Source organism: Mustela erminea, chromosome 12 (genome assembly GCF_009829155.1).
Source record: "Mustela erminea isolate mMusErm1 chromosome 12, mMusErm1.Pri, whole genome shotgun sequence".
Taxonomy (NCBI): Eukaryota; Metazoa; Chordata; class Mammalia; order Carnivora; family Mustelidae; genus Mustela; species Mustela erminea.
In genome coordinates, this window is record NC_045625.1 from 86,635,413 (window position 1) to 86,663,083 (window position 27,671).

Genomic DNA, 27,671 nt, shown 5'->3' on the forward strand with positions numbered 1-27,671 from the left:
ATAAATAAGAATAACATGATTTTACGATCATTACCTTAACTATGAATATTCGTCCAGAACTGTCTAAGGATATTTTCGCTATACTGACACTGCCTGCAACTTTTGCAAGTTATAAATAAAAATTTTTTAAAAAGCCAGACAACATCTTCTCTACGCCCGTTGCAATATTTAGCCACTGTATCTAACTACTCTGAACTGGGAGCACTTTTTTAAAATAATCTGTCAACTGCACTACCAGATCTTTTTTAAAGAACCACCTGTCCTTCCCAATAGTTGTTTCTATTTCTTCTTGGTACAAACCATAGGAAGCAGAGTAAAGGAATTTAACTATTTTTTCTGAAGTCCCAAGAAACAACAAACAGAGGAATGCAGAACAACCACCCAAAAAAGAAAGACAAAGAACCCAATAATAAAGGAGCGGGGACTCAGGCCAAGAGGTGGAAAGGCAGCATCTGACCGAGGACCAGACTGAGGCAGGAGGAGAAAGGGCTGGCTAACAAGGCAGAGAATTCAAACAGCCTCTAAGCCAAGCCAAGCCGAGCAGAACAGAGCAAATGGGAGGAAAGGGACAGAAAGGGTGACAGACAAGAATGTGTCAGAAAGAGATAAGTGAAAGAAAATCTGCATACAGAAACAGGGACTCCTTTCACACATGGGGAAATAAAAACCAAACATGAGAATTTTATATCCAATAATGTTATTTTCCTTGATCCATCCTTATTTTGTAAGAAGGCGTGCATGCAACAACTCAGAAAACGTTCTTAAAAGCAGTGATATCAGTAACGTTCATGATGTAAAAGCCAACTGGTTCGTTAACCTGAAGACTCAGTTTTACAATGAAGTCATTTGAATACTTTCCAATTCTCGCTTCGGGTAAGAAAAATTTCACTTAATTCCAAAGCTGCAAGACCTAACATGGGAAAACCTTATTAAAAGTAATAAAAATGATTTTCCCAAACAAGAACAAAACATGAAAACCCACACACCACACGTATGTACATGCACACACAGTAGTTAATAAAGTTATTAGAGCCGCATTCGACTTATGAGTTATCCCGTTCACAGGGTCAGTGCTGGGCAAATGTGCACATTTTTAACACAGGGACTTACTAGCTGGTCAGCTGCTAGTCAAGCGTAGTTAAACCATCCTGGGAGAATCTGCTCTGAAAGAGCCCAGGTTCTAAACTGGCTTCCTTAATACTCAGGTCCTGTCAGGCACTATTGACTAAAACGCAGTGGGGCAAAAAGAATAAAAATTTTTAAAAATGAGAATGGATGTCCCATTGTGGAAGTGTTATTGGAAAGAGCCTTCTGGTGTTTATTGGTATTTTATGTCTTTACAATCACAAAGCTGCAATAATTACAAATGTGGCATACCTAAAAGAAACCAAAGGAGTAACCATAGAGAACAACATATCCAACCGCGGAATTAAGCCTCTTTTTTGCACATACCAGTTTTCTACAATTTGTAACACCCTGTCATATTCGATCCATTTCCCCACACCCACCACCTTCCTAAAAAAAAAAAAAAACATTCAAAGACCCTCTGTGAATGCTGAATATTTACTGAATTCTGAATTTTAAATTTCATAAACTTTTTGTCAAGAATTGTAGGCTCTTTGATAAATCACATAATTGGGGTAAATAGCCAATGAATTTCAGGTTATTCTTTTCAGACTGTATCTTATCAAGTATAAAAAGAAATCATAATGACAGCCATAAATACAACATTATTGCTCTTTCCTGCTGACAGAATATTTCCCAAAATGCATTTTTTCATATTATCTCTGTAATTTCTTTGGCCAATGTCAAAAGGAAGTTTTTAAATATTAAAATGTATAAAAGGAATGTGACACAAACACCCAATTAGAAGAGACATCAGTTAAAAACATATTTTAAAATTTCTTAAAAGCCACTTTCACTTTTTACCTACTACTACTCACTTTTATACATTTAAAAATTTGAAAAAAGGTACTGGACCAACTGAAAAAAAGGTAGAGTCCTGGATCAAGTGATTTCTGAAATGTGTAACTGAGGATACCGAAAACAAGGCATCTTGAGGTACCTCCCATAAATCCCAGGGACAGTTTCAGTGGTATCACATTTAAAATGCCCCAAACTTCAAAGACACATTATTTCACAATGGGGGGAGGGGGCAAATACACAAAAAACTTGTTAGAAACCGTAAAAAGAAACGAAGCCATCTTCATGAAGAGATAAATGTTACTCTCTCACAGAGGCCCAGCAAACTTGTCTTTGTGGGGTCGACGCTAAATTCGGAAGACAGGGTAGCTGGGGAGTGATGAGGTATGGCTGAGGCCAGGTTAACCACGACTCGTTAACTATCAGAGCAGAGTGATGCATACATGCGAATCATCTCATGAAGCCGTCAAACTGTTCTATGTTTGTCTACGTTCAGATTCTTCCTTAATAAAAAAAGTTGGTGGGGGAGACAGATACAGATGAGGGGTGACACTAAATTTACGTTCTTTAATTTTTTTATGTATTTGTGTTTCTCCTGGTAGAAATCCCAGGCACTCAAGTTCAACAAACTCCGGCCTACCGGTTGCTACAATGTGGGCGCCTCTGACTCACTTCAGACCCGAATGCCTGGGTGTATCTGCAAGTATAATCATTTAACCAGCCTTTAAGGACGGAAACTAGGATTCGAAATAAATATTATATCTATAATTATGTAAGTTCAAACAGAGAAAGGGAGTTTTTGTTTTGTTTAAGGTTCCACAGCAACTTCTACTTCCTTAACCTAAATACGTTAAAAACACCCTTATATTCTATTACATTATTTTATATATTTTGTACCATTTTTGAAGTACTCCAATACAGTACATCAGCCTCACATACTGTCACACGTTACATTTCATAATGGATGACAGGCACATAATGCTGAATATGTGACACTGAACTGAAATGGAAAATATGATTTTGACATTAGTACACTGAAAATCTCATTCTAAAAATATCGGCACGACAATCTATTTGTCAAAATAACAGAATTCTAGACAACTTGCTTCCATTAGTAACTTTTATTTATCTAAATAACCTCTCATTTATGTCTTTTTGCATATACGAAATTTTACAAATAAATTCAACTCATAAATCCATGATTAAAGATGACTAGATAATGATAGCGGGCTGTGCCACACAAACAGTGACACGCCAGTTTCACACACGCCGAGACACAGAAAAGCATCTGATCACAGAAGCCATCCATGCAGCGTCCTCCTCCGCTTTCAGTGAGCCACACCGGGCAAACTGAGGCCATAACCAAAAAAACTATCCACCTAGCTAATTCTAATTTTTAGTTGCCTATCAATTGCAATTTTTTTACTTTGAACAGTTCACGTATCAATTCTTTCCAATTCGTTCGGAGCACATTTTGGTGAAAGTCACAGGTGTTTCAGAAGAGTCCAGCTTGGAAGCAGGTTAAAAGCCCTCCCCTCTCAAGTAAAAAAACATACTCAATGTAGTTTTTAAGAGTCTCTTAATCTGCCTGTTTCCTTCTAGAAAACCACAGTTTTATTCAAAATATCTCAAAAGAATGCAGAAGTGAAAAGGCTGTGTGTTCAGGGAAAGGCACATTAAAATGATAAAAGGCAAAGAAGAGAAACACAGAAGGGAAAGTCCTATACAAAGACAGACGTAAACAATCAGGACTCTTTAGTACAGGAAGGAAGGCAACCATCAATTAAATGTTATAAACGTATAAAGTCATAATTGAAAAACTACACAAAATCTACTTCCGTCAGATTTTGTTCTCTGTAAGGTCTTCCCAAGCTTTCTATTTGAAATGGCAAGCCCCCCATCACCTACCCTACTACCTCTATTCCTTTCTTTCTCTTTCTCCATAGCATTTACAACCATCTACTGTGATACTCATTCGTGTTCCCTGTTCCTCATTGCCAGTTATGTGAATGCAAGCCCCCTCAAGGCAGAGATCTGATCAGATTTGTTCACTGTGTATCCTCCATAGGGCTTCACTGCTTGGCCCACACTGTACGTGCCAACATTTGCTCAATAAATAAATGGATGAATACAAAAAAGTGAAAATGAGCTTGTACTCCTAACCTGATTCTAGAAATTGAAGGGAACCCCTTGAGTCTTGAAGAGACTCACCCCTTGAAGAGAGGGTGAGGTGACTTCACAAATGGTAGTAAATTCACCAAACTCATCAACTCGAGATGGTAGTGAGCTAAAATACACAGATTAAAAAAGAGGACCGGATTGATCTGTAAATGACAGTTCACATTTAAAAACAAAGATTTTCCCTAAAGCTACCTTAAAGATACAAATGTAGTGATCCAAAGGGGCATGTGCACCCAAATGTTTAACAGTGTCCACAACAGCCAAACTATGGAAAGAACCTAATGTCTATCAACAGAGGAATGGATAAAGAAGATGTGATCTATAAATACAACGGAATACATGCAGCCATGAAAAGAAATGAAATCTTGCCTTTTGCAAAGACGTGGATGGAACTAGAGGGTATTATGCTAAGCAAAATAAGTCAATCAGAGAAAGACAATTATCATATGATCTCACTGATATGAGGAATTTGAGAGGCAGGGCGGGGGCTTTGGGGGTAGGAAAGGGAAAAATGAAACAAGATGGGACCAGGGAGGGAGACAAACCATAAGAGACTCTTAATCTCACAAAACAAACTGAGGGTTGCTGGGGGAGGTGGGCTGGGGAGGGATTGGGTGGCTGGGTGATGGACATTGGGGAGGGCATGTGCTATGGTGAGTGCCGTGAAGTGTGTAAGCCTGATGATTCACAGACCTGTACCCCTAGGGCAAATAATATGTTATACGTTAATAAAAATAATTGGGGCGCCTGGGTGGCTCAGTGGGTTAAGCCGCTGCCTTCGGCTCAGGTCATGATCTCAGGGTCCTGGGATCGAGTCCCGTATCGGGTTCTCTGCTCCGCGGGGAGCCTGCTTCCTCCTCTCTCTCTCTCTCTGCCTGCCTCTCTGCCTACTTGTGATCTCTCTCTGTCAAATAAATAAATAAAATCTTTAAAAAAAAAAATAAAATAAATAAAATAAATAAAATAAAAATAAAAATAATTAACAACAAAAAATAAATAAATAAAAACAATAACAAAGATTTTCCAGGGGAAAGTCTCTGCAGTAGACATCAAAGCAAAGAAACCTCCCTTACAATAGTGCAACCCTTAGTGGGATATCACAAATGCAACCACAAATCTAACTGCTGTAACAGGTCCACTCTGATGACACCAGCTGCCTTGGGGCAACCCTGGAACTCGAGTCCTGATTCTGCACTTTTGACATCCCCAACAGGAACACTGAAGTTAGGCAACAAAAAGGTGAAACTCAAGAGGCTTGGGGTAGTCCATGTAGCCCCTCAAAAAACAAAGTTCTCATAATGCCCCCACCACGTTCCTCCCATAAGCAGCATCAGGAATTCCCACACCCTGCCACAACCAGAAAAAAAGGAAGAAGGTACTGGATCCTAAAAGTCACTCACCAACTTCTGAAACTAAGAAATTAGTTTTATCAGACACTAAGGAAATCTCAGGCAGGTCTAAAATTTCACAGAGAGACACATACACACATGTACAAGTATGAAATATATATACACCTACAGAGTTACTTAACAAAATGTCACCTGAAAGGTAAAAGAAAAAGAGACTTAAGGTCAGCCGAAATCTACTATAAGATGATGCTGTATTTGAAGAAATATCCAAAATTCATGAATTTATCCCATTACATCCATTTCTAAAGAAACAGCAAATAAATCCACTTGGGGGGGGGGAAGCATTGCTCTGGTCATTATAAAATCAGGGCTAGACAAAATCATTAAATGGTTAACCCTGTTTTCTATAATTTGATTAGAGGCGAAGATAACCTGAGGTTCAGTAATTACTCACTGATTACTTTCACTAAGAAAGGACATTGGGTTTTGTGCTGAGTTGAAGAAATTATCATGTAGTCTTCTGCCTTCAGGAAGATGGCAAACAATTTGAAAAGATCAAATATTTATAAACAAAAATACAAATCACAATTCCCAATCAGTAGCAGGGTAACAAATACATTAGAAGTGAACTCTTCAAGTTGGGAACCACTCTAATTTAGGAAAGATGAATTTAACTAGGACGGAAAACACATTCTGAGCAGAATAAAGGAGAAGAACTAAGTTACAGAGAAACGGCCAGGCCGAATTCAGGTGACCAGAGGGGACTAGCAGCAAATGTCACGTACTGAGCCCTGACGTGTCGAACACAGTGCTGTTTGCCTATGTCCTCTGATGGAAGCTTTAAAACAGTCTTTAAAGGTACATCTTATTAGCCCTTTTCCACAGAGTCTGAGTAATCTGCCTAAGGTGAAACAACTCATCAGTAACAGAGCTGAAATTCAAACCCAGGACTGTGTGTTCTGAAGTTCATGCTCTTGACCAATTACACAACACCCACACACCAGCGCCGGCCACAGGAGAGATGCTAGAGAGCAGGGTGGTGGGTGTGAGTTTGAAAACGTACACTAGACTGTGAGCTTCCTAACAGCACTATCGTGGTTTTACAGCACTTGGTGAATATTTCTTAAATGGTGAATATTTCTTAAATACTACTCAATTCTGTGGAGTAGGCAAGGAGCAATCCTAAAATATACTGACCTGAAGAAGCAGAAAACTCTGGGCTACTTGAAAACATCCCTTGGCAAAGAAGAAGTCCAACAACCTCTCTTCACACATGACATGATAGTGTATGTGGAAAACCCAAAAGACCATCCCAAATTACTAGAACTCATAAAGCGATTCAGTAATGTGTGGAGTGCCTGGGTGGCTCAGTCATTAAGCATCTGCCTTCGGCTCAGGTCATGATCCCCGGGTCCTGGGATCAAGTCCCACATTGTGCTCCCTGCTCAACAGGAAACCTGCTCCTCCCTCTCCCATTCTCCCTGCTTGTATTCCCTTTCTCACTCTCTCTCTCTCTGTGTCAAATAAATAAATAAAATCTTTAAAAAAAAAATTCAGTAATGGGGCAGGATACAAAATCAATGCACAGAAATCAGTTTCTTTCCTATATACTAACAACGTAACTGTAGAAAGAGAAATTAGGGGATTGATTCCATTTACAATAGCACCAAAAACCGTAAGATACCTTGGAATCAACTTAACCAAAGAGGTAAAGGATCTATACTCTAGAAACTACAGAACACTTACGAAAGAAATTGAAGAAGACACAAAAAGATGGAAAAACATTCCATGCTCATGGATCAGAAGAACAAACATTGTTTAAATGTCTATCCTGCCCAGTGCAACCTGTACTTTCAACGCCATCCCGATCAAAATACCAATGGCATTTTTCAAAGCACTGGAACAAACAATCCTAAAATTTGTATGGAACCTGAGAAAACCCCGAATCGCCAAGGAAATGTTGAAAAAGAAAAACAAAGCTGGGGGCATCTGGTTTACTGATTTCAAGCTCTATTACAAAGCTGTGATCACAAAGACAGCATGGTTCTTAGCACAAAAACAGACACATAGATCAATGGAACAGAATAGAGAGCCCAGAAATGGACCCTCAACTCTATGGTCAACTCATCTTTGACAAATCAGGAAAAAATAACCAATGGAAAAAAAGACACTCTTCAATAAATGGTGCTGGGAAAACTGGACAGCTATATACAGAAGAAGGAAACTCAACTATTCACTTATGCCACACACAAAGATATACTCTAAATGGATGGAAGACCTCAACATGAGTCAGGAATCCTTCAAAATCCTAAAGGAGAACATAGGCAGTAACCTCTTCAACACTGATCACAGCAAATTCTTTGAAGACACGTCTCCAAAGACGAGGGGAAAAAGTGAAAATGAACTTTTGGGACTTCATCAAGATATAAAGCTTCTGCGCAGCAAAGGAAACAGTCAACAAAACAAAGAGACAACCCATGGGATGGGAGAAGATATGTGCAAATGACACTACAAGTAATGGGCTGGTATCCAAGATCTATAAAGAACTTCTCAAACTCAACACCCAAAAAACAAGTAAATCAAAAAATGAGCATAAGACATGAACAGACACTTCTCCAAAGAAGACATACAAATGGCTAACAGACACATGAAAAAATGTCAACATCATTAGCCATCAAGGAAATTCAAATCAAAACCACACTGAGATACCAACTTACACCAGTCAGAATGGCAAAAATGGACAAGGCAAGTAACAACAAATGTTGTAAAGGGGGTAGAGAAAGGGGAACCCTCTTATACCTTTGGTGAGAATGAAAAATTGGTACAGCCACTTTGGAAAACAGTGTAGCAATTCCTCAAAAATTTAAAAATAGAGCTACCCTATGACCCAGCAAGTGCACTACTGGTTATTTACCCCAAAGATACAGATGTAGTGAAAAGAAGGGGCACATTCACCCAAAGGTTCACAGCAGCAATGTCCACAAATACCCAAACTGTGGAAGGAGCTGAGAGGCCCTTCAACAAATGAATGGATAAAGAAGATGTGGTCTGTATCTACAGTGGAATATTATTCAGCCATCAGAAGGATGAATATCCAGCTTTTGTATCAACATGGTTGGGGCAGGAGGAGATTACGCTAAGTGAAATGAGTCAAGCAGAGAAAGACAATTATCATATGGTTTCACTTACTCGTGGAACATAAGGAATAACATGGAGGACATTAGGAGAAGGAAGGGAAAAACGAAGGGGGCAAAAATTAGAGGTGGACATGAACTATGAGAGACTATGGGGGTTGGGTGGGAGGATGAGTTAGCCTGGTGATGGGTATTAAGGAGAGCACAGATTGCATGGAGCACTGGATACACAAACAATAAATCATGGAACACTACATCAAAAACTAATGAGGTACTGTATGGTGACTAACTTAATAAAAAAATAAAAAACAAAAATAATAAAACATCCCAAGTACCTTCTTTTTAGAGGATTCCATTAATTCATATTTAGAAACACTTTCAATAAAATTTTATCTAGATGATAAATTCATAAAATATTAAGAATATATCCCATGTTCTAGATAATTCCCCTTTATATCCAACGAATACAGCAGCCAAGTATTTAGGTACTACAGTAACTGAATCTCTATATTCAAATCTCAGGTTAAGACTTTCAAGAATCTAGCACTCTCTTTTCATCTGAATTACCTTAACATTTGTATTTTTCTGTCCAACCAGCAGGTACGTTGACAGATCAGGAATACAGTTTACTCCAAAGTAAATGATTTAGTTCTCCAACCCTCCCCCCAAAAAAACCTCTTTTCTTCATTCAACAAAGAGCAAATTCAATTTAACACACTGTATTCTGAGTCTCTCAATTCAGATGAAACTGCAGCATTAAATTAAAAAAAAAATCATGAAGACTAAGAATAAGGAACTTCTAGGCAAAAATGCAAGAGCTAACTAATATTTCATCATACCTTTGTTTATCATATCTCTTTTTATTGAAGGTGAAGATAAATCCAAAGGGAACAGTTTTACAAGAAAGGTTTGTCCCCGGGGACTTACCTTGTTAAGAGCAAATGACAAATGGTTTTCCCCTATAGGAAACCGACTCCTGTTTTATATAAATGTATCCTTTCAGATTTGGTACCACAAAGGAGGCTGGTAAGAGCATCAGGTTGCTGCTGCTCGAAAGTTCAGTTATTTGTCATTTTCTTGGTCTCTCTTGGATGGATGGTTTCAAATAATCAACAGGATTAGTGCTCAGATCGTGCATCTTTACCATGAAACAGGGCACCAAAACTAAGTTCAAGTGTGACCTCACAGATGTACTTACATAACACTCACACACACACACACACACACACACACAATAAAATAAGGCAAAATCTTGGTAATTACTCACTCCTGCCAGTCTCCTACTATTAGTCAGTAAACAACATATCCTTCCAAAAATTCAGATTAAGGAAAGGAGAAGTCATCCAATAACATGACTGCTGGTGCGGCTTCCGGTTGCTATGGAATAAAGGGCAGTCCCTGCACATTTTCATTCTGTTGGCTCTCACTGAGCACTGCAACACCTTTAGAGCCCAGCTGGGCAAGTCTCAGCTTGTACCACTGACATCAGCTGCCAGCATTTTACTTTTGTTCTGTAGGGGTGACCTACAGGAATAAGTGTTTCAGTTTTTAAAATTAATAATTCACCTTTTTTTTACAAAGATCGTTAGGACGATTAGTACCACCATTACCCTCATCAAGAAAGTAGAGGCTCAAGTCCAGTGTGAGATTATTTACGCAAATATACTGATCACAACATACGTCACTACACCCAGCAAGGAGAAATCCAAATGTGTAGAACATTCTGGTTTTAAAAATCTAGAAAAAATGGTATTTCCCCTTAATATTCAGCCTATTTATGATTAGGAAAAATATTTTTTAAATTTGACTTCTATGTCCTTCTAAAACAAAGCAATTAAGGAATGATCTGTATGCCAACACTTACAGTTGGAAATAATAAAAAATTAAGATATGTATTCAAACCTTATGGGATTATAAAACTTTAATTTGCTTTTTCTACAAAAAAATGAGCGTGGGGAGGAAATTGGCCTACCTAACCTCTGAAGTCTGTTCCAACTAAAAATTTCTGATTCTAAAATAAAATATCCTAATTATGTCTGATGGAATCCCACATATTTGTGCCATTTGGAAGCATGTGTGTAGCTCTAATGACAGACTTTTTCACCTCTCTCATCTCTACTCTAGCACCCTGGATGACCCCTTTGGTCAGCTGTGCAGAGCCAGACACACTAAAGGTACAGCGGAAGAAGGCAGTAGAACAGTTAAGTAGAAACAGGGAAAGAAGCTGAAGTTGAGCCCGAGGGAGGAGGACACCTATCACAGGGGGATCTGAGGTTCCAGCTCCAGACCCAAAAGCTTAACTGGTCTGCACACAGGGTCAAGTTCTGAAACAACAATTCCTGGATAAAGCTTTTCTGTACAAGGTGTTCTTCCAAACTAGAATATTAAGTCATTTGCTCTTGGGAAGTTACTCCAATATACAGTAAGTGGACCATTATTACATTTTCACATTGAAAATGGCTTGTTTTTTGAGTACGTCATAGGACATAAATGGAATAGTCACATTTTTAAAAAACTTTTAAACGCTAGAACAAAATTACCAGTGCTTTTACTGACACTATATTGACGGTAAAATAACAAAAAGCTAAGTAAAATTATACTTTGATTCTGAGGTATCTAAAAAGCACAGAACACGTTATCACAAATAATGTTTACACTGATGTTGCATTAAGTTCGTAATACAATCTTCTGTGTAAGTGCGAGTGAAATTAACATGTGCTCCATCATTTGTTTTGCAAGGTTACATTTATGCTTTATTCAAACACTGGCTGATTAAGCTTTATACTGGCATTCTCTTACATACATCACATCTACTTTTGGAAAGCTTCAATATATGAGAATCTAGTAATTTAAATGTTATTAGAATCTATAACTTAAATGTTTCTTAATGGCAGAAAGAATTAACTATAACCCTCTGAGAAAAGAAATAGTAGTTTAGTTATGGGATAAGATCAATTAATTAGTACATCACTCTGTATATTTTATATAATTTTACCATTCTGTCTGGTTAGCAGTCACCTGTAGCAGAAATATTTTAAAACACTGCCAATATGTTTTATTAAGTCATATATATTTCTATTGAACCTTTTGTCTTTTTTTTTTTTTTTTTTAAGAGAGGGAAGAAAGAGAAGGGGAAGCAGGAGGAGGGAGAAAGGGAGAATCATAAGGAGGCTCCACACCCAGCGCAGAGTCCAAATTCGGGGCTCGGTCTCAGGACCCTGACACCATGAACTGAGTCAAAATCGAGAGTTGGATGCTTAACCAACTGAGCCACCCAGGCGCCCCTCTATGGAACCTTTTGGTTCAGAGAGAAGTTTAGCCATTAAAATTACATAACCAAAAAATGCAAGCCTTATTTAATGTAATGAATTTACTTCTTCATGCCTTATTCATTTAATTAAATTTAAACAACAAGAAAACATCAGCTTTCAAATAAAGAGACTTAGGTCTACATTTTGTGTTGTTTATTAAAATGCCATTAATCATTGTTTGTTATACATATTAGTCTGCTCATTACAGAATAATCTCCAACATGAATAATGGATTTTTTTTTTCTGCTATAGACTCTAGCATTAGAAAATAAGCTTCTTTAGTACCTGACCTCAGTCAAATAAAAAAACTGAGGAGCCCTCTTCATTCCCTGAGGCAATGAATCAGATGTTAAACTGCTTTGAATGCTGGCCTAAGTTATCAGTATATTAGCTCTCAACTACGGATGTCTCTTTCTTTATATTCCATTATGTCCTGTAACAGAGCTGCTAACTTTGAACGGCATATCTTAGTGGTTAGTTCTCTTCCCTGATCAACTTACAGAACGGTTCTAACGGTTCACTCAAATCTACTTACACACAGGTTATAAGAAAGATGCACAAAAGAGTAACACCATTTCACCTCTGAGAGGTGGATCTCACACGGCCGTCTTCCTCTGTCCTGCAAACACGAGCTACTGTCCTTGTGTTCGCTCCCTTCTATACTGATAGGTCAGATTTCAAGTAGGAGAGCCTGGAATTACTAAGCAAAACACTTGACAAATAACTGAGAACAAACTTCCTGATTTAGAAATGTTATTCTGAGAAGAAACGACATGAGGGTTGATAAAGATCAATCACTCTCAACCATTCTGCCTCAAACAGAATGTAAGCATCGTTTTAAGTCTCCATTGAGTCTTTCTTGAAGTTAAATTTAAATTTTTTCAGAATAAGGAAGGATTCAAGTTTATGTTAATAAACAAATAGTTCAAATTATATAGCTGTAAGAATAACAGAAGGTATGAATTGTCAAGTACATGTGTTGGGCACATGGGGTTTAATTATACTGCTCTCTCTACTTCAATGGAAGTTTTTAAAATTCTAAAATAAGGAACTTTTAAGTCTACATACATTTATGGCATACAGTTTTCTTTCTTTTTTTTAAGATTTTATTTATTTGAGATAGAGCAAGAGCAAGTGAGAGAGGGACGGACAGAGAGAGAGAGAAAGAGAGAGAGAGCACGCATACAGCAGGGGGTTAGGGCAGAGGGAGGAGAAGCAGGCTCTCCACTGACCAGGGGGCCCAACTCAGGGCTCCATCCCAGGACCCTAGGATCACGATTTGAGCTGAAGGCAGATGCTTAACCAACTGAACCACCCAGGTGCCCCGGTATACAGTTTTCCATTATATATTGGCTTCCCAAATGTAAACTGCTTCAGATAAGCTAATGAGATCCCAGTCAAATATATTAACTTTGTATATTTCATATAGTACTATTATATAACTTTGTAATAATAAAATAACTACAAGGAAACTCCAATACATCTCAACTTAATGCTTTTCTATCTACAACACTAAGTAAAAGTTAAATCCCAAGCAATAACAGTTAAAGACCACACAGCCTTACTATAAATATTTTCAACAAAATATTAAAAACATTTTTAACAAAGTACAAGCATCTCCTATTAGTCAAAATCACACTAAGGCAAAAACAACAACCGTTCATCCAACAAATTATCTCGCCAATCAAACTCTGATTTATCCACTTTATTTTTATCTCTATTTTAGAATTCTCCACTATTTTCATCTAACTATATTTTCAGTATCTCCTTCTACCCTTTCACCCTTTTTCATTCCCAAATACCATCTGTGTCATTTCTGTAGCCCTCTACAATTTGAATCCTTAAGAAATATGTTCACACAGTTGGGAATATGTAACTCGGGTCTAATACCTTATTTTTCCCTTTTCTTTCAAAATAGTCCCGAAAACCCAATGAAACCCTGAGTTTCCAGGATTCCTAAATTAACCAAAATAGTACACGCACTAAATACCAATTGATATAAATCCTTTAATTCCTCATCCAAAAATAAAGCTAAAGGCAATGGCATAGAACTACAAGCATACAGACACACGTACCCAATTACGTGCTAGCACGCTTTGGAATCAAATTTCAGATTTCCCCGATTCACCCTCATTCTTACCCTATTCCTTCAGATCAGGGTGTTGTTCTGGGCATTGGGTACCATCTCTTGGCATTCTTTCTAAGATTTATAAACCAAAAGGTAAACTGGAACTTCCAAAGCCCACGTAAAATGCGTCACAAGACTGTGCTGTGGGATTGGGAAATTCCAGACAGCAATGAAAATTAACAAAAACACAACAAAATAAGAAACTTTAAATCTCCAAGCAAGAAGCTCTTATTTCAAAGTTTACCCAGGGCACCGGGACTGGAGGTGAGTCAAGTTTCTGGACGGCTACTGTGACCTCGTCTCACCAATACTCTGACCTACAGCTCTAGTCCACCATCCCTTGCATTTCTATCGAAACTATTCAATGTTCCAGGAAGTCTAACCCATCAAAATATTAAAATGCATCACCTTCCAATTTCAGAAATAAAATCCCACCTCACTTCCAAGCCATATGGCTCTCAAACCTTTGCTGAAATATGAAGCCACATCTATTATAGAGCGCGACTCATTCAACATTATTTAAAAGGTTTTAAATTTCAAAACTCGGCAGACTTCTAAAAATAAAGGAACAGATCAAATGTTGATCCAGCAGTATAACATCTTAATCTACCATAACTGGAATGATTTACAATTTTTGTCTTTAACTGGAATGAATTCAACTTCAGCATTTTATGGCCTTTGTAAACTAAAGGTATCCTCTAAAAATCTTCCTAAAATGTGAAGCACGGTTGAAAGTTGTTCCCCAATTCACACGGAGGTCATTCAAAGAACTTGAATCGAATATTTCCCTCACTTTTCTCTGCCTCAAGAAAAACAGCACTGGAGTGGCTCCTAATATTGTTACAAGATACGTATAATGCAAATACTGGTGAGCAAATATTGTACTGACCAAAGTTCTGAAACACCAAGCAAAACATACATTGAAATGACTTTCTAAAGACCTACACATATACAAACACACATGTACACAAAACACAATATATATGCTAAATTCTATTTCTCTTAATATATGACCGTCCTAAAAATGACTTTTTAAACAAAAATGTTTTAAAATATCATTTGAAGGCATGCAATATGACCTTGTTATAAAGCAAAGAATTCTAACTTTATCTGGTGCCTGCGTATTAGTTTTTTCCTGTTGGGTTTTCATTATGCCACATCAAAACACATACTGTACATGTAAAATGATGGTAAAGGTGATTTTAAGACCACTAGGAGAGTATCTTTTCATGTGTTTTTTTATTAATGACCTTTACACTGACACTTCATTAAAACTCATCTCCAAGACTGTCATCAGACATAATCAGATACCCATCAGTGAAAGCCTGATGTGACAGAGTGTACTCTTTGGTTCTTTAAAATGTCAACCTTAATAGGAGCAGAGGGGAAAACCAAGGTTCTACTGCAAAGTAACACATCTACCCAAAGTAAAATGGAGAGAGGGGAACCTGAAACATCATTTCCATCATCTGGCACACAAATCAGATCTTCGCAATACTCCTTTCTTTTATTCCTACCTTTCCAAAAACCTGTGCTTGAGCAAATCACAATAGAGGCCCCTTAGAAGAATATTATTGCACATCTACCAATGCACTAAGGGAGAGGCATATACAGAGAGAGGAAGCATTTAAGAGAAAAAGGATCACCATAAGCAGAAAATAGTAAGAACCTATCCTCACAAAAGTACATGTACTCGGTACAACACTACAGCTGAAAAGCAAAGAGAAGTGGAAGAAACACTGGATGTCCTGAGTCACTTCTGTCCCCCCCACCCCGGCCATGTCCACAGTTCCCCCGTCAAGCCCCACTCCCACCAAAACCTCCCCGTCCAGAAAGAAGGACTGGGTAAGTATGCAGTGCACTGGTATTTAACAATGAAAACAGCATATGATTTCTAAACGTATCTCTTCTTTCTGCCTCTCTCCAGTAACCTCCCTCACCCACCGTCCCACAACTAAAGCATGGGAGAAAGAAACGAGTGATAAGCAAGGACTTTCTAAAATGGTTTTGCATATTGAAAGAAACTATGATGACTGAGACTAAAGAAGACCAGATACATGTTTAAGAACAAGAGTTATTACATTTGAAATTACGGAAAGCTATCAAATACTGGAATCTGGACATGGTTCAGACACTTGAAAATGTTCATATAAATCAATATGAAAACAATCATTCAAAAATAGTTTTAAAAGCAACAATCATTATACTCTATTAATCATCTGTATAGTTATTAGACGGGTAAAGAGGTGAGATACGGCAGGACAAAAGACTTATCTTGAACTAATGCAAGAGATGCCTCTTTCCGCAGTCTGCAATGCTCTAAAATCTTGAAGTCTAGTTGCCAAATTGACATTAAAATCTTACGAAAAAGCATACTCCTTGACCAAAAGACACATTATTTTTTCGGCCACCAAACCTGAATAAAAAGAATGCTTATTTAAGTATAAACACTATTGAGGGAAAGAAAGCAGTATCACCAATGGAGAAACAGAAAAGAATACAAGCGGAGACAGGGGAATGCTTCCCAGAGCAGGGCCCTGAAGTAATCCAAAGGCACTTGCCCGGACTCCTTGACAGGACTTTAGCTCTTTTCAAAAGCAGCTGAACAGCATAAAGAGGAAAAGTCAAGGCTATAATAACTGGGGGAGAAATGTTGAAAAATGAGATAAACAGAAACCTGAATTTTTATTGCTTCTGATGGGAGAGCTCACGCTACCGCCTCTCCTTCTCTGTCTCCGTCTCTCCGTCTCTCCCTCTCTCCATCACACTGCCTATCCACAGACTTGGGAAATTATGTCCCGTTTTAAATATCTCATCGGAGAGCAACAGGCAGGAGTCCCAACTGTCAGACACTCGTCTGGCACAGACAGAGCGGAGCTGGCTCGGCGGGAGCTCGAGCTGTGGGGCTCAGCTAACTCCTATGTGGGTGAGCAAACCAGGGCACTTGGCCTCGGCTCCCCATGGGGGCCAGTGAAACGGTGGGACCTTCTGAGACTGAGCCCCAGCTATGGCCATTATGCTTGACCCAGGCTCTGGGTTTTCCTTCCCTGTTGCTCTTAGCAGAAGAAAGAAAAGGCCAGCGAAAGGCCGGCCTCTCGGGCCATCGCTCAAGGAAACACCAATCCCTGGCTGCCCGATACTGTCGTGTTTCCCGCCGGCCAGTGCCAGTCCTGCCATGGAATCCTAGACTATCCGTGCTCGGCGGGCCGGGGAGAGCACAGAGCCCTGGTGTTTCATTTTACAGACAGAGCAACTGAGACCCGGAGGGCGGAAGTGAGCAGCCTCAGGCTTCACAGGCAGGGGTCCTGTCCCCGCGGTGGGGTCCGAGTCCCCCAACAGACCTGGGTTCTCTCTTCTGCCCCGTCCTCTGGCCGGCACTTGGGAAGACTGTTTCACAGCGCCCCCCTCTCTCCTCTGCCCCTCCACACCCCTCCACAGATCTGCCCCCTCTCGCCAGCCCCTGCACTTTCATTTTCAGGCGAGCCGCCTCGCTCCTGCTTTTCCCGGGCTCAGCTCCTGCCAGCCCTTCCCCATTTCTGCCTCAACAGCATCAAGAACGTCTCTGGTCGTCCTGCCCGAGCGAAGCAAAGGCAAGCAGCCCTGACTGGGTATCGCAGCCTCTAACAAAAGCAGTGAGGAGAAGTATCTAGGGTTCAAGAGTCAGCAGTGGGCTGACGTGCGTGATGCGCAAACGCAGTATTTGGGGGCGAGACGAGAGATTTCAACGAACGCGCTTAGCCAGAGGCCAGTACCTGGCCAGGGCGAGGACCGGAGCCTCCTGCAGCAAAATCAGGCTCAGGTTACATCATGAGTGGAACAAGGATATGTATTTGTCCAAGAGGCCAGTCAGACTGATAGAACCTGTAAGAAAACAATGCCGGGATCACCTTGCCATCTCAGTCACGTTCCCTGGCTTTTCCCCAAAAAGTTCCTTTTTAAATGGGTGGGAAATTCACTGGAAAAAAAGCAGCAGAGGAGACGGCTGAGCTGAGAGCTGCTACTTCATATATTGGGACTAACTGTCTACAAAAATAACGGAAAAGGAGTCACATAATCAAGCACTTGGCAGGAGCGGGGAGAAGGAGAGCAGGCAAGCTGAGCGAGGCCGGCAGAAGCGCCGCGGCGGCTACGCAAGGCTTCAGCAAGCAAGAGGGCACGCGGTTTTGAGTCAACTTTCACCTGGATGTATAAATCACATCTCCAGTCTGAGAAAGATCAGGACTAGCTAATCTAGATCACTCTAAAATGGGGGGGGGGGGGGGGATCATTCTCAATCAAAATGCTTAGAAAAAAAGATACAGAGCAAATTACTCAATCGTGACATCAGAGACAATAATGCAGCCAACTGTTTCTTTAAACATCTTGGAAAGCCAAGGAACGAGCACCCAAGATGACATTTTTCACATTATGTTTTACTGCATAACATTCCAAGGTTACTTCACACCTCAAGATTGGGGTTGGCAAATTATTCCGAAATCACTTACTGCTACCGGTACACAAGCAGTGACCTCGCACATTTCCCAACCCTTAGTAAGATAATTCTCAGCGGTGCATTATAAACCCGCAGAATAATTCCTCAATGAACTCATCTTTATACGGTTATTTATTGTCATTATATATTAACGACTACATTTTTATAAAGTCTATAAAAAGGGCACAAGATGTTTTCAAATGGATTCATGTATAACAGATGTGAAAAGGAAACTATAAATTGGACAACAAAATGGGCAATGGGAATTGTATGAGTTTATGAAATGTTGCATGATGAATTCTCAGTCTGAGATCCCTGGACCAGGAGATTCATCCAAATGCAGTAAAAGAATGCCATTATAGTAAGACTGCAGAGTAGAACTAAAACATAACTTTGGGCTAACATGCTATTAATTCAGTGTAATAACAAGACGGGTTATCAAGTAGTAATCCAAATTTCACAGTAATCCAAACAGCTTCATGTCTTTGGGGAGGAGAGAATGGTTATTTAATGAGTGTACATTACTGGGCAAAACCTTTCAAAACTTAGGGCCCACTGAGGAGATGATCAGGAACATTTCAAAAGAACTTTCAGATGGCAAAAGATTTAAAAAGTTATCTCCTCAATAGTCTCTCATAATAAGAATCAAGGTGTATCGAGCATGTACTCTATATCCAATACTGAGCAAAGCACTTACATGAATTATTGTCAACCTTCACAAAACCCTGTAAGGCAGGTCACATTGATCCTATTTTCCAGATGAGAAAACTGAGGCTAAGTTAAACTCAATAACTTGTCCGAGGTCCCACAGGTAATAAGACCATCTGAAATCTGATCCTAAACCCTGCGTTTGTGACCAATATCCTTATCCCATCACTCCCTTCAAAGGACAAAGTACCTACTGCGTACTCTAAATCTGTTGCCATTTTTAACTGATTTGTTTTCATTAAGTACATCCGGTACCTTGATAAAAAATATAAAACTTCCAACACAAAGGTTTTAAAACAATCTCATACACTTTAAAAATCTTAATGGCAGAAACTAATTGGTAAATTGCAAGACCACAATATAAAAGAAAAATGCCTAATCTGTTTTAATAAAAGCCATGCTTAAAAACCATTACTCTCTATTGATGTTCCTGATTCTTTGTGACATTCCAACACATGAGGTACAGTTTCTTATAAAGGGACTTTTAAAAAATACCACATTTTGCTGATTGTAGTTAAATGTGGGATAATAGTATAGTTCAATCCAAAAATCTGTCATCTGAAGAGGAATAAAAACTTATATAACGGTATCTTTCTAATCTTAGTTGAGAAAGACACTGACTACCACTGTTTCAGTATTTGTCTTTTAGAGTATATGCTGCCGAAGGAGGAAAAAGGAGGAAAGTCAATGATGCAAGAAGGGCCCAAGAGATTGGATTCAATGGTTCTCCTAAAAAAAATCCCGCTAAACAAGTACTCAGATACAGAAAACAATATCCAACCACTTCTAGTTTAGAAACATATGGCAGAGAGTAGGGCAAAGAATCGAAAACTTTTCAGATAATAAAGTCAAATTAAATGGTCAAAGAAGACTACTACTCAAACAGCGTCAAGTGGGGACTGAATTCTCCAGACAATTTTTCAATATTATTATTGCTGTTGATTTAATTAGCCTGAAAACTATTATTACCACTTAGACTTTTGAGGTAGTTTTTAAAAAATCATTCTATAAAAGCGTATTGTTAATTATGCCATATAAGCACATTTTAAGAATATACAATATATTGATATGTGCCAATAATACCCAATCTACAGAGTATAGACCCATACTGCCAAAATACTAAGTTTCTCAGGTTAACCTAAATTTTTGAGACAGAGATTGACAGACCTGCATAGGAAGGTGTTCAGTGTATATACGTAAAGGACTAATGCTGACATTCAAACTATGCCAAAGTATCAATCTTGATACTATTTTATGCTGTGCTAATACGTATTATACCCGTACAGAGAAAGGCTTTGGTACAAAACTGCCAATTAAGACAGCATATTAAATTTAAACTCAATAGAAATAAGGCTATTATATGCTTGAATGCATATATAATTAACATTTTTTCTTTAAATAAAAGTTCTAATCAGTTCACATTTTTAGTAGTGATAATCTCATGTTGCAAACAGCACAGCACCCTCTGCTGCATCTGCTCTAAGAAGTATAAAATTCCCACAAAAAAGGATAGAATCAAAGTAAAAATGAACCTTAGAAATCAATAGGTTGATACTCTTTTATTTACTCCAGTACATATTTTTCAAACGTTAACACTTAAAAACAATTTTCACTTAAAAAGACCACTAAAAATGCTATAGTAACAACTGAAGTAGGTTAGGAAAATGTTTTAGTTTGAAAATATTTAAAATAGTGAACAAACAAAAACAATACTGGCTTCCAACACTTTTCATTCAAATTATAATAATGTTGTCAAAAAAATTCTTTAAGGATGGCATGGCCTGTCATGTTAACCAAATTTCACTTTATTTAAATCTGCCTTGGCTTTTTGCTGCAGATAATTTTAATTGATCGTGTAAGTGCTCAGGAGTACTTTTTCTGATTCAAAGGGAATTTACCATTACTTCTAAGAATTTTTAAGTGTTTTGTGAAAGGGTGTGCAACTTATACAACTTGAAAATAAAATGATAATCAGAAATAAGTTATATTAAATTATGAATCTTAATTTGAACAGTTCAAAATTTCTACTTAAAGAAAAAGGTCCCAGGAAAATAACTAACTCCAAAAGTATATTTTACTAAGGACAAAAGCGAAGGATGCCACCTGCTTCAGTCAGCCCCTTTGTGAACCACTGGAGGTCCCAACACAATACACTAGAAATGAAAGTGACACCTGTTTAAAGCAGCCATCTGTCCCTAACAAGCTAGATTTAGCCAAATCCATTTAATCTCGGATTTCCAAAATATGGGAACACTATGCACCTGTGAACAGAGAGGAATTTAAAATCTGTTTTGCCATGGCCACTGGGAATCTATACCCAAGAGTTAAAGGCAAATGATTCCATTAGGGAAACTAAGTTGTCTTGTTTTTTAAGTAAAAGGAAATAGAGCCTTTTTTTCTAATGTTCAGCATAAAAACAAACAACTAGCAGACTTATTTTAATTTAAAGGTTTACTTCCTTGAAGACTCTTCACAATTTAAAAGCTTTCTTCTTTGATATTCTTGTTTCTTGTAACACAATCTGACTCTATATGCCAAGAACAAAGTAACACTTCCATTAGTCTGTTTAGGAAAGATTTTTTTTTTTTAAACTCTTCTCATAGTATGATGCTACATTCACCCTTTTAAATACACACACACACACACACACACACACACACACACACACACACACAACGCGCCTGGGTGGCTCAGTTAGTTGGGCAACTGCCCATGATCCTGAAGTCCCAGGATCCAGCCCTGCAGAGGGCTCCCTACTCAGCGGGGAGTCTGCTTCTTCCTCTGCCCTTCCCCCTCTCATGCTCTCCTTCTCTCTCAAATAAATAAATAAAATCTTTTAAAAAATAAACACACCCACTTACACTTTAAAAATTTGAAGAGCAAATATCATACTCCATCTGCTAATCTCTTCAGATAGAAGTTTAGAGAAAATCTCTCAGAACATCAGCTTTCTCAAGAATCAACACTGTTACCAAAAAGTAACTTATCATCATTTACATAGTGCACTGAATCTATCTTGACCAATGATTCACTCATTTATTTAACTGCTAATTTTTTAATGGCAAAAAGTTAACCACACTGAATTTTTTTAGGGTACCAGGATGTTAAATGTATAAACTATAAATAAACCCTTTGAGTACCTGAATACAGGATTATCTGAATACTAGAAGAATACTGCTCTTTTTTAAATTAGGCATAACTACCACATATAATGAAAACATTGTGGAATGATGCACTTTAGGAATGCATTTTAGTTTACTATCTTATGCATGTAAATGTACTACATAAATATGCCTACAACATTTAATGAAATTCATAGGCAAAGCAATCTCAAAAGCTTGAGATAGGCATTAGGACATGCAATGAATCGCTGACACTGAGCTATTCAATACAAGTTATAAGTAATTCCTACTTAATACCTTTCATTTTAAGGCACGGTCACTTTCACAGATTTTAATTGGTCTAAAAACTGAGAACACAGGAGAATGCCAATACAAAATATAGTTCTCACTAGGAAAAATACCACAGAAAGAAGAAACTAAATGCTAAGTATTCATCCTTGTGTTAAATTTTAAAATTTATCATCAGCTTAGTATCTCTAGGGACTATTTACTCAATCCATACGAATAACACAGACATACTTGAGCCCAAAACACCTCTTTTACAAAGCAACTTTTATACCACCTATGTGCTTTTAAAAATGGATAATAGAATTCAATTTAAGTTCTGCTCTCAGATCAACTTGTGACTGAAAAATCTAAATTATGGAAAACTTGAGATAACTGTAATGAGTGAATTGCCTCAAAAAAGTTCCTGGACACTGCAAATAAAAATATTAAACCATAACATTAAAGCATATAATCCACTCAGCTGAAAACGTACTATGTAAATGGCATAAGGTCTAAAACTGTCTCAAGACAGCAAAACTCCTATTAACTTCAGAGACAGTATATAGGACCCACGAGCTTCACCATCCAAAAGTGTTCAGGCATTTGACACTCATCTGAACAGGAAGAAAAAAAAAATACAAGTTAGTATTAGAGATTTGCATGGAACCCTGGTTGGGGAATGAATATAAAGAAATTTGAGTTCTCTGAGAAAGACTTCTTCCATCCTCAGTTAAAACAGCAATCACAAGGCAATGAATTGAAAGAGGAGAAGTTTTTTGAAAACCCCAACTCTTATTTTACAAAGTATTAGCCTTAATGGCGTTACAATTACCCAACCTGCTCATTGACAATCTCAAGAATAATTAATACTGTCACATTATTCACAGGCTGCTCTGTTAGGTAAATCAATATGTGTTTGCTGTGGGAAGGAAGACTGTTTAAATACGTATTTTAAAATTCCAAATTGGAAACTTCAATGTGTGCAAATATAACAGCACACTGTATCTGTTTTAGCACACATTCATTATCAAACTCTTTACCAATAAGCTACTAATTAAACGTTAGGCAGAAAGACGGAACAAATTTACAGGATCTGTAAAACTGGGTTACCTCTAGCCAAGAGCCCTACTACTGGAGGGCTGATAAGTATTCAAAATCTACAGAGAAACAGATTTTTAAAAGACAGACTAAAAAAGAAAAAAAGTTCTCCCTCCTCAGCAGCTTGAAGTCACTGTCCAAAGAAACCCAAAAGTAAACAAAAAAGAATAGGTTAAGTACACAGATGCCTAGATCTTGACAACCACAAAGAAAGTGAAATATACACACGTTTCAAGTTGAGAAGCTTCATACATTCTTTATGAACAACTTGACTTCAATTTCAACTCTCAAAGGAAAACGAACAGAGAAGACGAGGGGGGGGATAAAACAGCAGTCTTTAAAGTACCACTGTCACAAATAACATTGTAAACGGAGTTCTCACGAAGCTCCCTGATGCCCTTTTCCCTATTTATCCCACACACCGTCTCCTAACCACAATGAAAACTGTTAACACTCCACTGTGGGCAAGGAGGTTCGTCCGAGTGAAATGGAACCTCACGGCCACCCCTCCCATCTCCACATGAAGGATAAAGCACTGTCAATAACTACTAACCCAAGTACCACAGATGCCCTGCATCTGGTTTAAATCACAAGCACACACGCGCGCGCACACACGCACACACACGCGCACACACACACACACACACACACACCCCAAAAAAGAGAGAGAGAGAGAGAGAGAGAGGAGAGAGACTTGTTTTAAAAATCTCTTTCCCAGGGCAGCGAAGAGCCCAGCGGAGAGGCCCCTGGTTTCAATGTGTGTGCAAGGGGTGTGGGGGGAGAAGAGGGGGGGAGGGAAGAGTGCTGAATGGATATTAAGACTGTTTGCAGCACAAAGAAAACACAGTTTTAAAAGAAAAAAAAAGAACCCGTGCAGCGGAGGATGGCAAAAGCAGAGCAGCCCATTTAGCACACGGCCGAGAGGGGCCAAAAGGAAGGGAACAGGCGGTGGGAAAAGTTCCCCGTTGTACGAGGATAAAAATAACAAAACCCGTACCAAGGCCCCACAAGTGCACAACAACAACAACAACAACAACAACACACCACCTCTCGGGTCCCCCCGGCACGCTGCCGTCGGTCTCGCTTTGGAGAGAAGCAGGAAGCCGGCAGCGCGGGGAAAGCGGAGCGTTAAAGGAAGAAAGCCAGCCAGCCTCTGCCTTCACCTGACCCTCCTGCTCGGAGCCAGACCTCGGGGAGAGCTCCGGCATCCGCGCCGGGGCGCCGGGGCTCCCGCTCCCGCTCGGCTCGCAGCCTCCGGCGCTCCCGCTCCATCCCTGACGCGCGGCCGCCGAGGGCCGGGGCGGCGCGGCGCCCACACCCCCGAGCCGGCCGCGGCGCGCTCGGTCCATTGTAAACGCCGGGGCGCGGAGCCCCTCGGCGGCGGCGGCGGCGCGGCCGGCCCCGGGGTCAGGAGTGAGACCCCCGCACGGCCACACTCGGCTCGCGCGCACGGACACACACACGCACGGACACACGCGTTCCCACGCAGCCACACGCTCCCACACACATGTAGAGACCGAAGAATATTCACCTTGGCTGTGGATTATTGTGGTGTTGTTGGTGGGTGATGGAGATGGTGGTGGTGGGGAGGAGGAGGAGGAAGAGGAGGAGGAGGAGGAGAGGAGTAGTTGTTGTTGATGGGTAACAGTCGCCAGGACTACGGTGACTATGGCGCTTGATTCACAAGGCAACGGTTGCTATAACTCACAAAAGAGAGAGAGAGGGAGAGAGAGAGGGAGCGAGAGGGAGAGGGAGACACTCGCACGGGGAGGGGTGGGGAGGGAAGAGGGGAGGAGGCGGGCCCGGCGAGCCGCCGGAAGGGGCGGGCTCGGCGCCGTGACGGACAGCCCCGGGCCCGGGCCCCGGTGGCCGGCGCGGGGCGGGGGGGGGGGAGGGGGAGCCGGGACGCGGGGAGCGCGAGGCGGGGTTCCGAGGACGGGCTCCGAAGAGCTGCGCGGGGGTCTGGCGGGGGCTGAGGTCACCCCAGAGGCCTCTCGGCGGTGCGCTTACTCCTCGCGCTGACGAGGCAGCAGGGGGGCTGCAGGGGCGTGGTGCGAGGGGTACTTTCCGCGAGGCGAGAGCCGCCAGGCCCGGCAGCCAGCTCTGCGCACAGCAGCCGCAGAGCCGCGAGAGGGTAACGCGGAACCCGGGAGAGGGGGCGTGGAGGGCGATTCCAGACACTTTCTGGGAGACCAACTCCGGCGGGCAAAGAAGCCGCTTTGAAGAGCGGTCTCCTCCCCCGCTCCTGGCCTGGAACGTCATTTCCGGGGCGGGGCGGGCGGAGGGTCCCGGATGTGCCGCCGCTCTGCTCTTCCCCCCCTTCTTTTCCCCTTTTTTTTTTTTTTTTTTTCCTTCTTCGTTTCTGAGGTGCCGGCGGTGTTCCCACTTGCATCCGCTGTCTGCCTTCCAGCATGCCTGGGCGCTTCAGAGCTCCGGGGCCCGCGCCGGACTGGAGCGCCCGAGCCGCCTGCGCCCTGCTGCCCGCGGCGCTCCGGCCCGCTCCCGCCTCCTGCGGCCCCGACTCGGAGGAGCGCGGGCGGCGGGGGTGGGAGCGAGCTGCCTCCGCCGCCATCTTAGAGCAGGCGAGCCCCGGGCGTGTGGAGGCCGCGCGTCGCCTCCCGCTGTCCGGCCGCGGCGTGGCGCGCGGGCGGCCGGGGCCGAGCCCGTCCGGCCCCCGCTCGGGAGCGAGAGGCGAGGTGCTCCCTCCCTGCCCGCGGGGCGGGCGGCCGTCCTCGCGGGAGGACGAGCGAGTGCATGGCGGCCCCCCTGGGCGGAAGCGCTGCGGGGCGGGGTCGTTCCCACCTGCCGGGGTCGCACCCGGTTCCTTTCTGCCCCCCCAACCCGAAGTGAGCTGCTCGGCCGTCGTGAAAGTCGGCCGGACCGGGGCACCCGAGCTCAGCCCGCTCTCCTACTCCCTGCCTCGCCCTCGGCCCTATTGACAACCTGCGGCGTCTGTGTTTCCGGCTGGGCGGACGAATGGCTTCCTCGGGGGCGGATGCTGTCAGCACACACCCGGCTCCCGAGCCCCGCCGCCCCGAGCGCCCGCGGCCGGCCTCCCGGTCCAATCCCCTGCACGCAGCTGTCCTGCAGGCACACTCCCCCGGGCCCTGCCGATGCCCCAAACCTCCAACGCAGGCAGCTAAGCTGCTTAGCCAAGACAATAACGTTAGAAGTGGAGCCTAAGGAAGTCAGTTCTCTGGAGGCTTAATTTTTGCACCTGCAAAATAAGGGATTTGGGCCGACATCAATTCCCAGTGCTAAAATAATAATAGCGACCATTACTGAGCGCTTACGCTGCCCCGGACATTGTGCTTAGTGTTTTACATACATTATCTCATTTAATCCTCGCAGCGCCCCTGTTAGGTACGAAATACTCTCATTTTAGGGGAAGCAGGCACAGAGTCCTTAACTAGTCGGTGGTTTTATGTTACTGCTCCGTGCCCTGGAATATTAGATGAGGGTATTTTAGGAAGCAACTGTTGAAACAATAGATTGAAGAAAGTGATGTTGCCCTAGGTAATCAATCTCCGAACGACTCAGAGAGGCTTATGCTAGTGTGTTACAATGTAGCAGTGAACGGGGCGAGCACAGTGCTAAAGCTGAAAGGTTTCAGGACTCACTCGCTGGTACCAGACCCTTTTAGTCCGAGGCAACTGACAGTGCAGTGACCAATAGGTGTTAACCGCTCCAAACTCAGAATTATAGTTTCGACAGACGCATGGGAAATAGGTATGCATCCCAGGTGTGTGAAAGCTGGTGATCATTCTGAATATTCATTTCATTGCATTTACAGATCTAAGTCCTCTGTTCTTGCAATGGTGTGCAAGAACACCCACAGCCCTGAAGAGCTTTGCTGTTTTAGTTGAATTGCTTGATACACTTTGCCTGGCCCTTCCCTCGCTGGAGGCTTTTGCTTCTTAACTGCGGGCAGTGAGCACAGTTCTAGCTAGTGTCCTCCCCACCCTTTAATTGACTGCTT

At 41.2% G+C, this 27,671-nt stretch overlaps 1 protein-coding gene across 5 annotated transcripts in view; it reads right to left on the minus strand.

Moving 5' to 3' along the window:
• Positions 1–25,379, minus strand: part of RFX3 (regulatory factor X3) — a 285,682-nt gene extending 260,303 nt beyond the window's left edge. For 3 of the 5 annotated variants that reach the window (XM_032308679.1, XM_032308677.1, XM_032308673.1), the window contains exon 1: positions 25,224–25,245. Coding sequence is in view for 1 of the 5 variants with exons in the window: in XM_032308674.1 (XP_032164565.1) it covers positions 24,856–24,964 (109 nt within the window). In the remaining 4 variants the exon portion in view is untranslated. Of the gene's footprint in view, positions 1–24,855 lie in introns of all 5 variants that reach the window. The other 2 variants (XM_032308683.1, XM_032308674.1) reach the window with 2 other exon arrangements.
• Between the last annotated feature and the right edge of the window lie 2,292 nt (positions 25,380–27,671).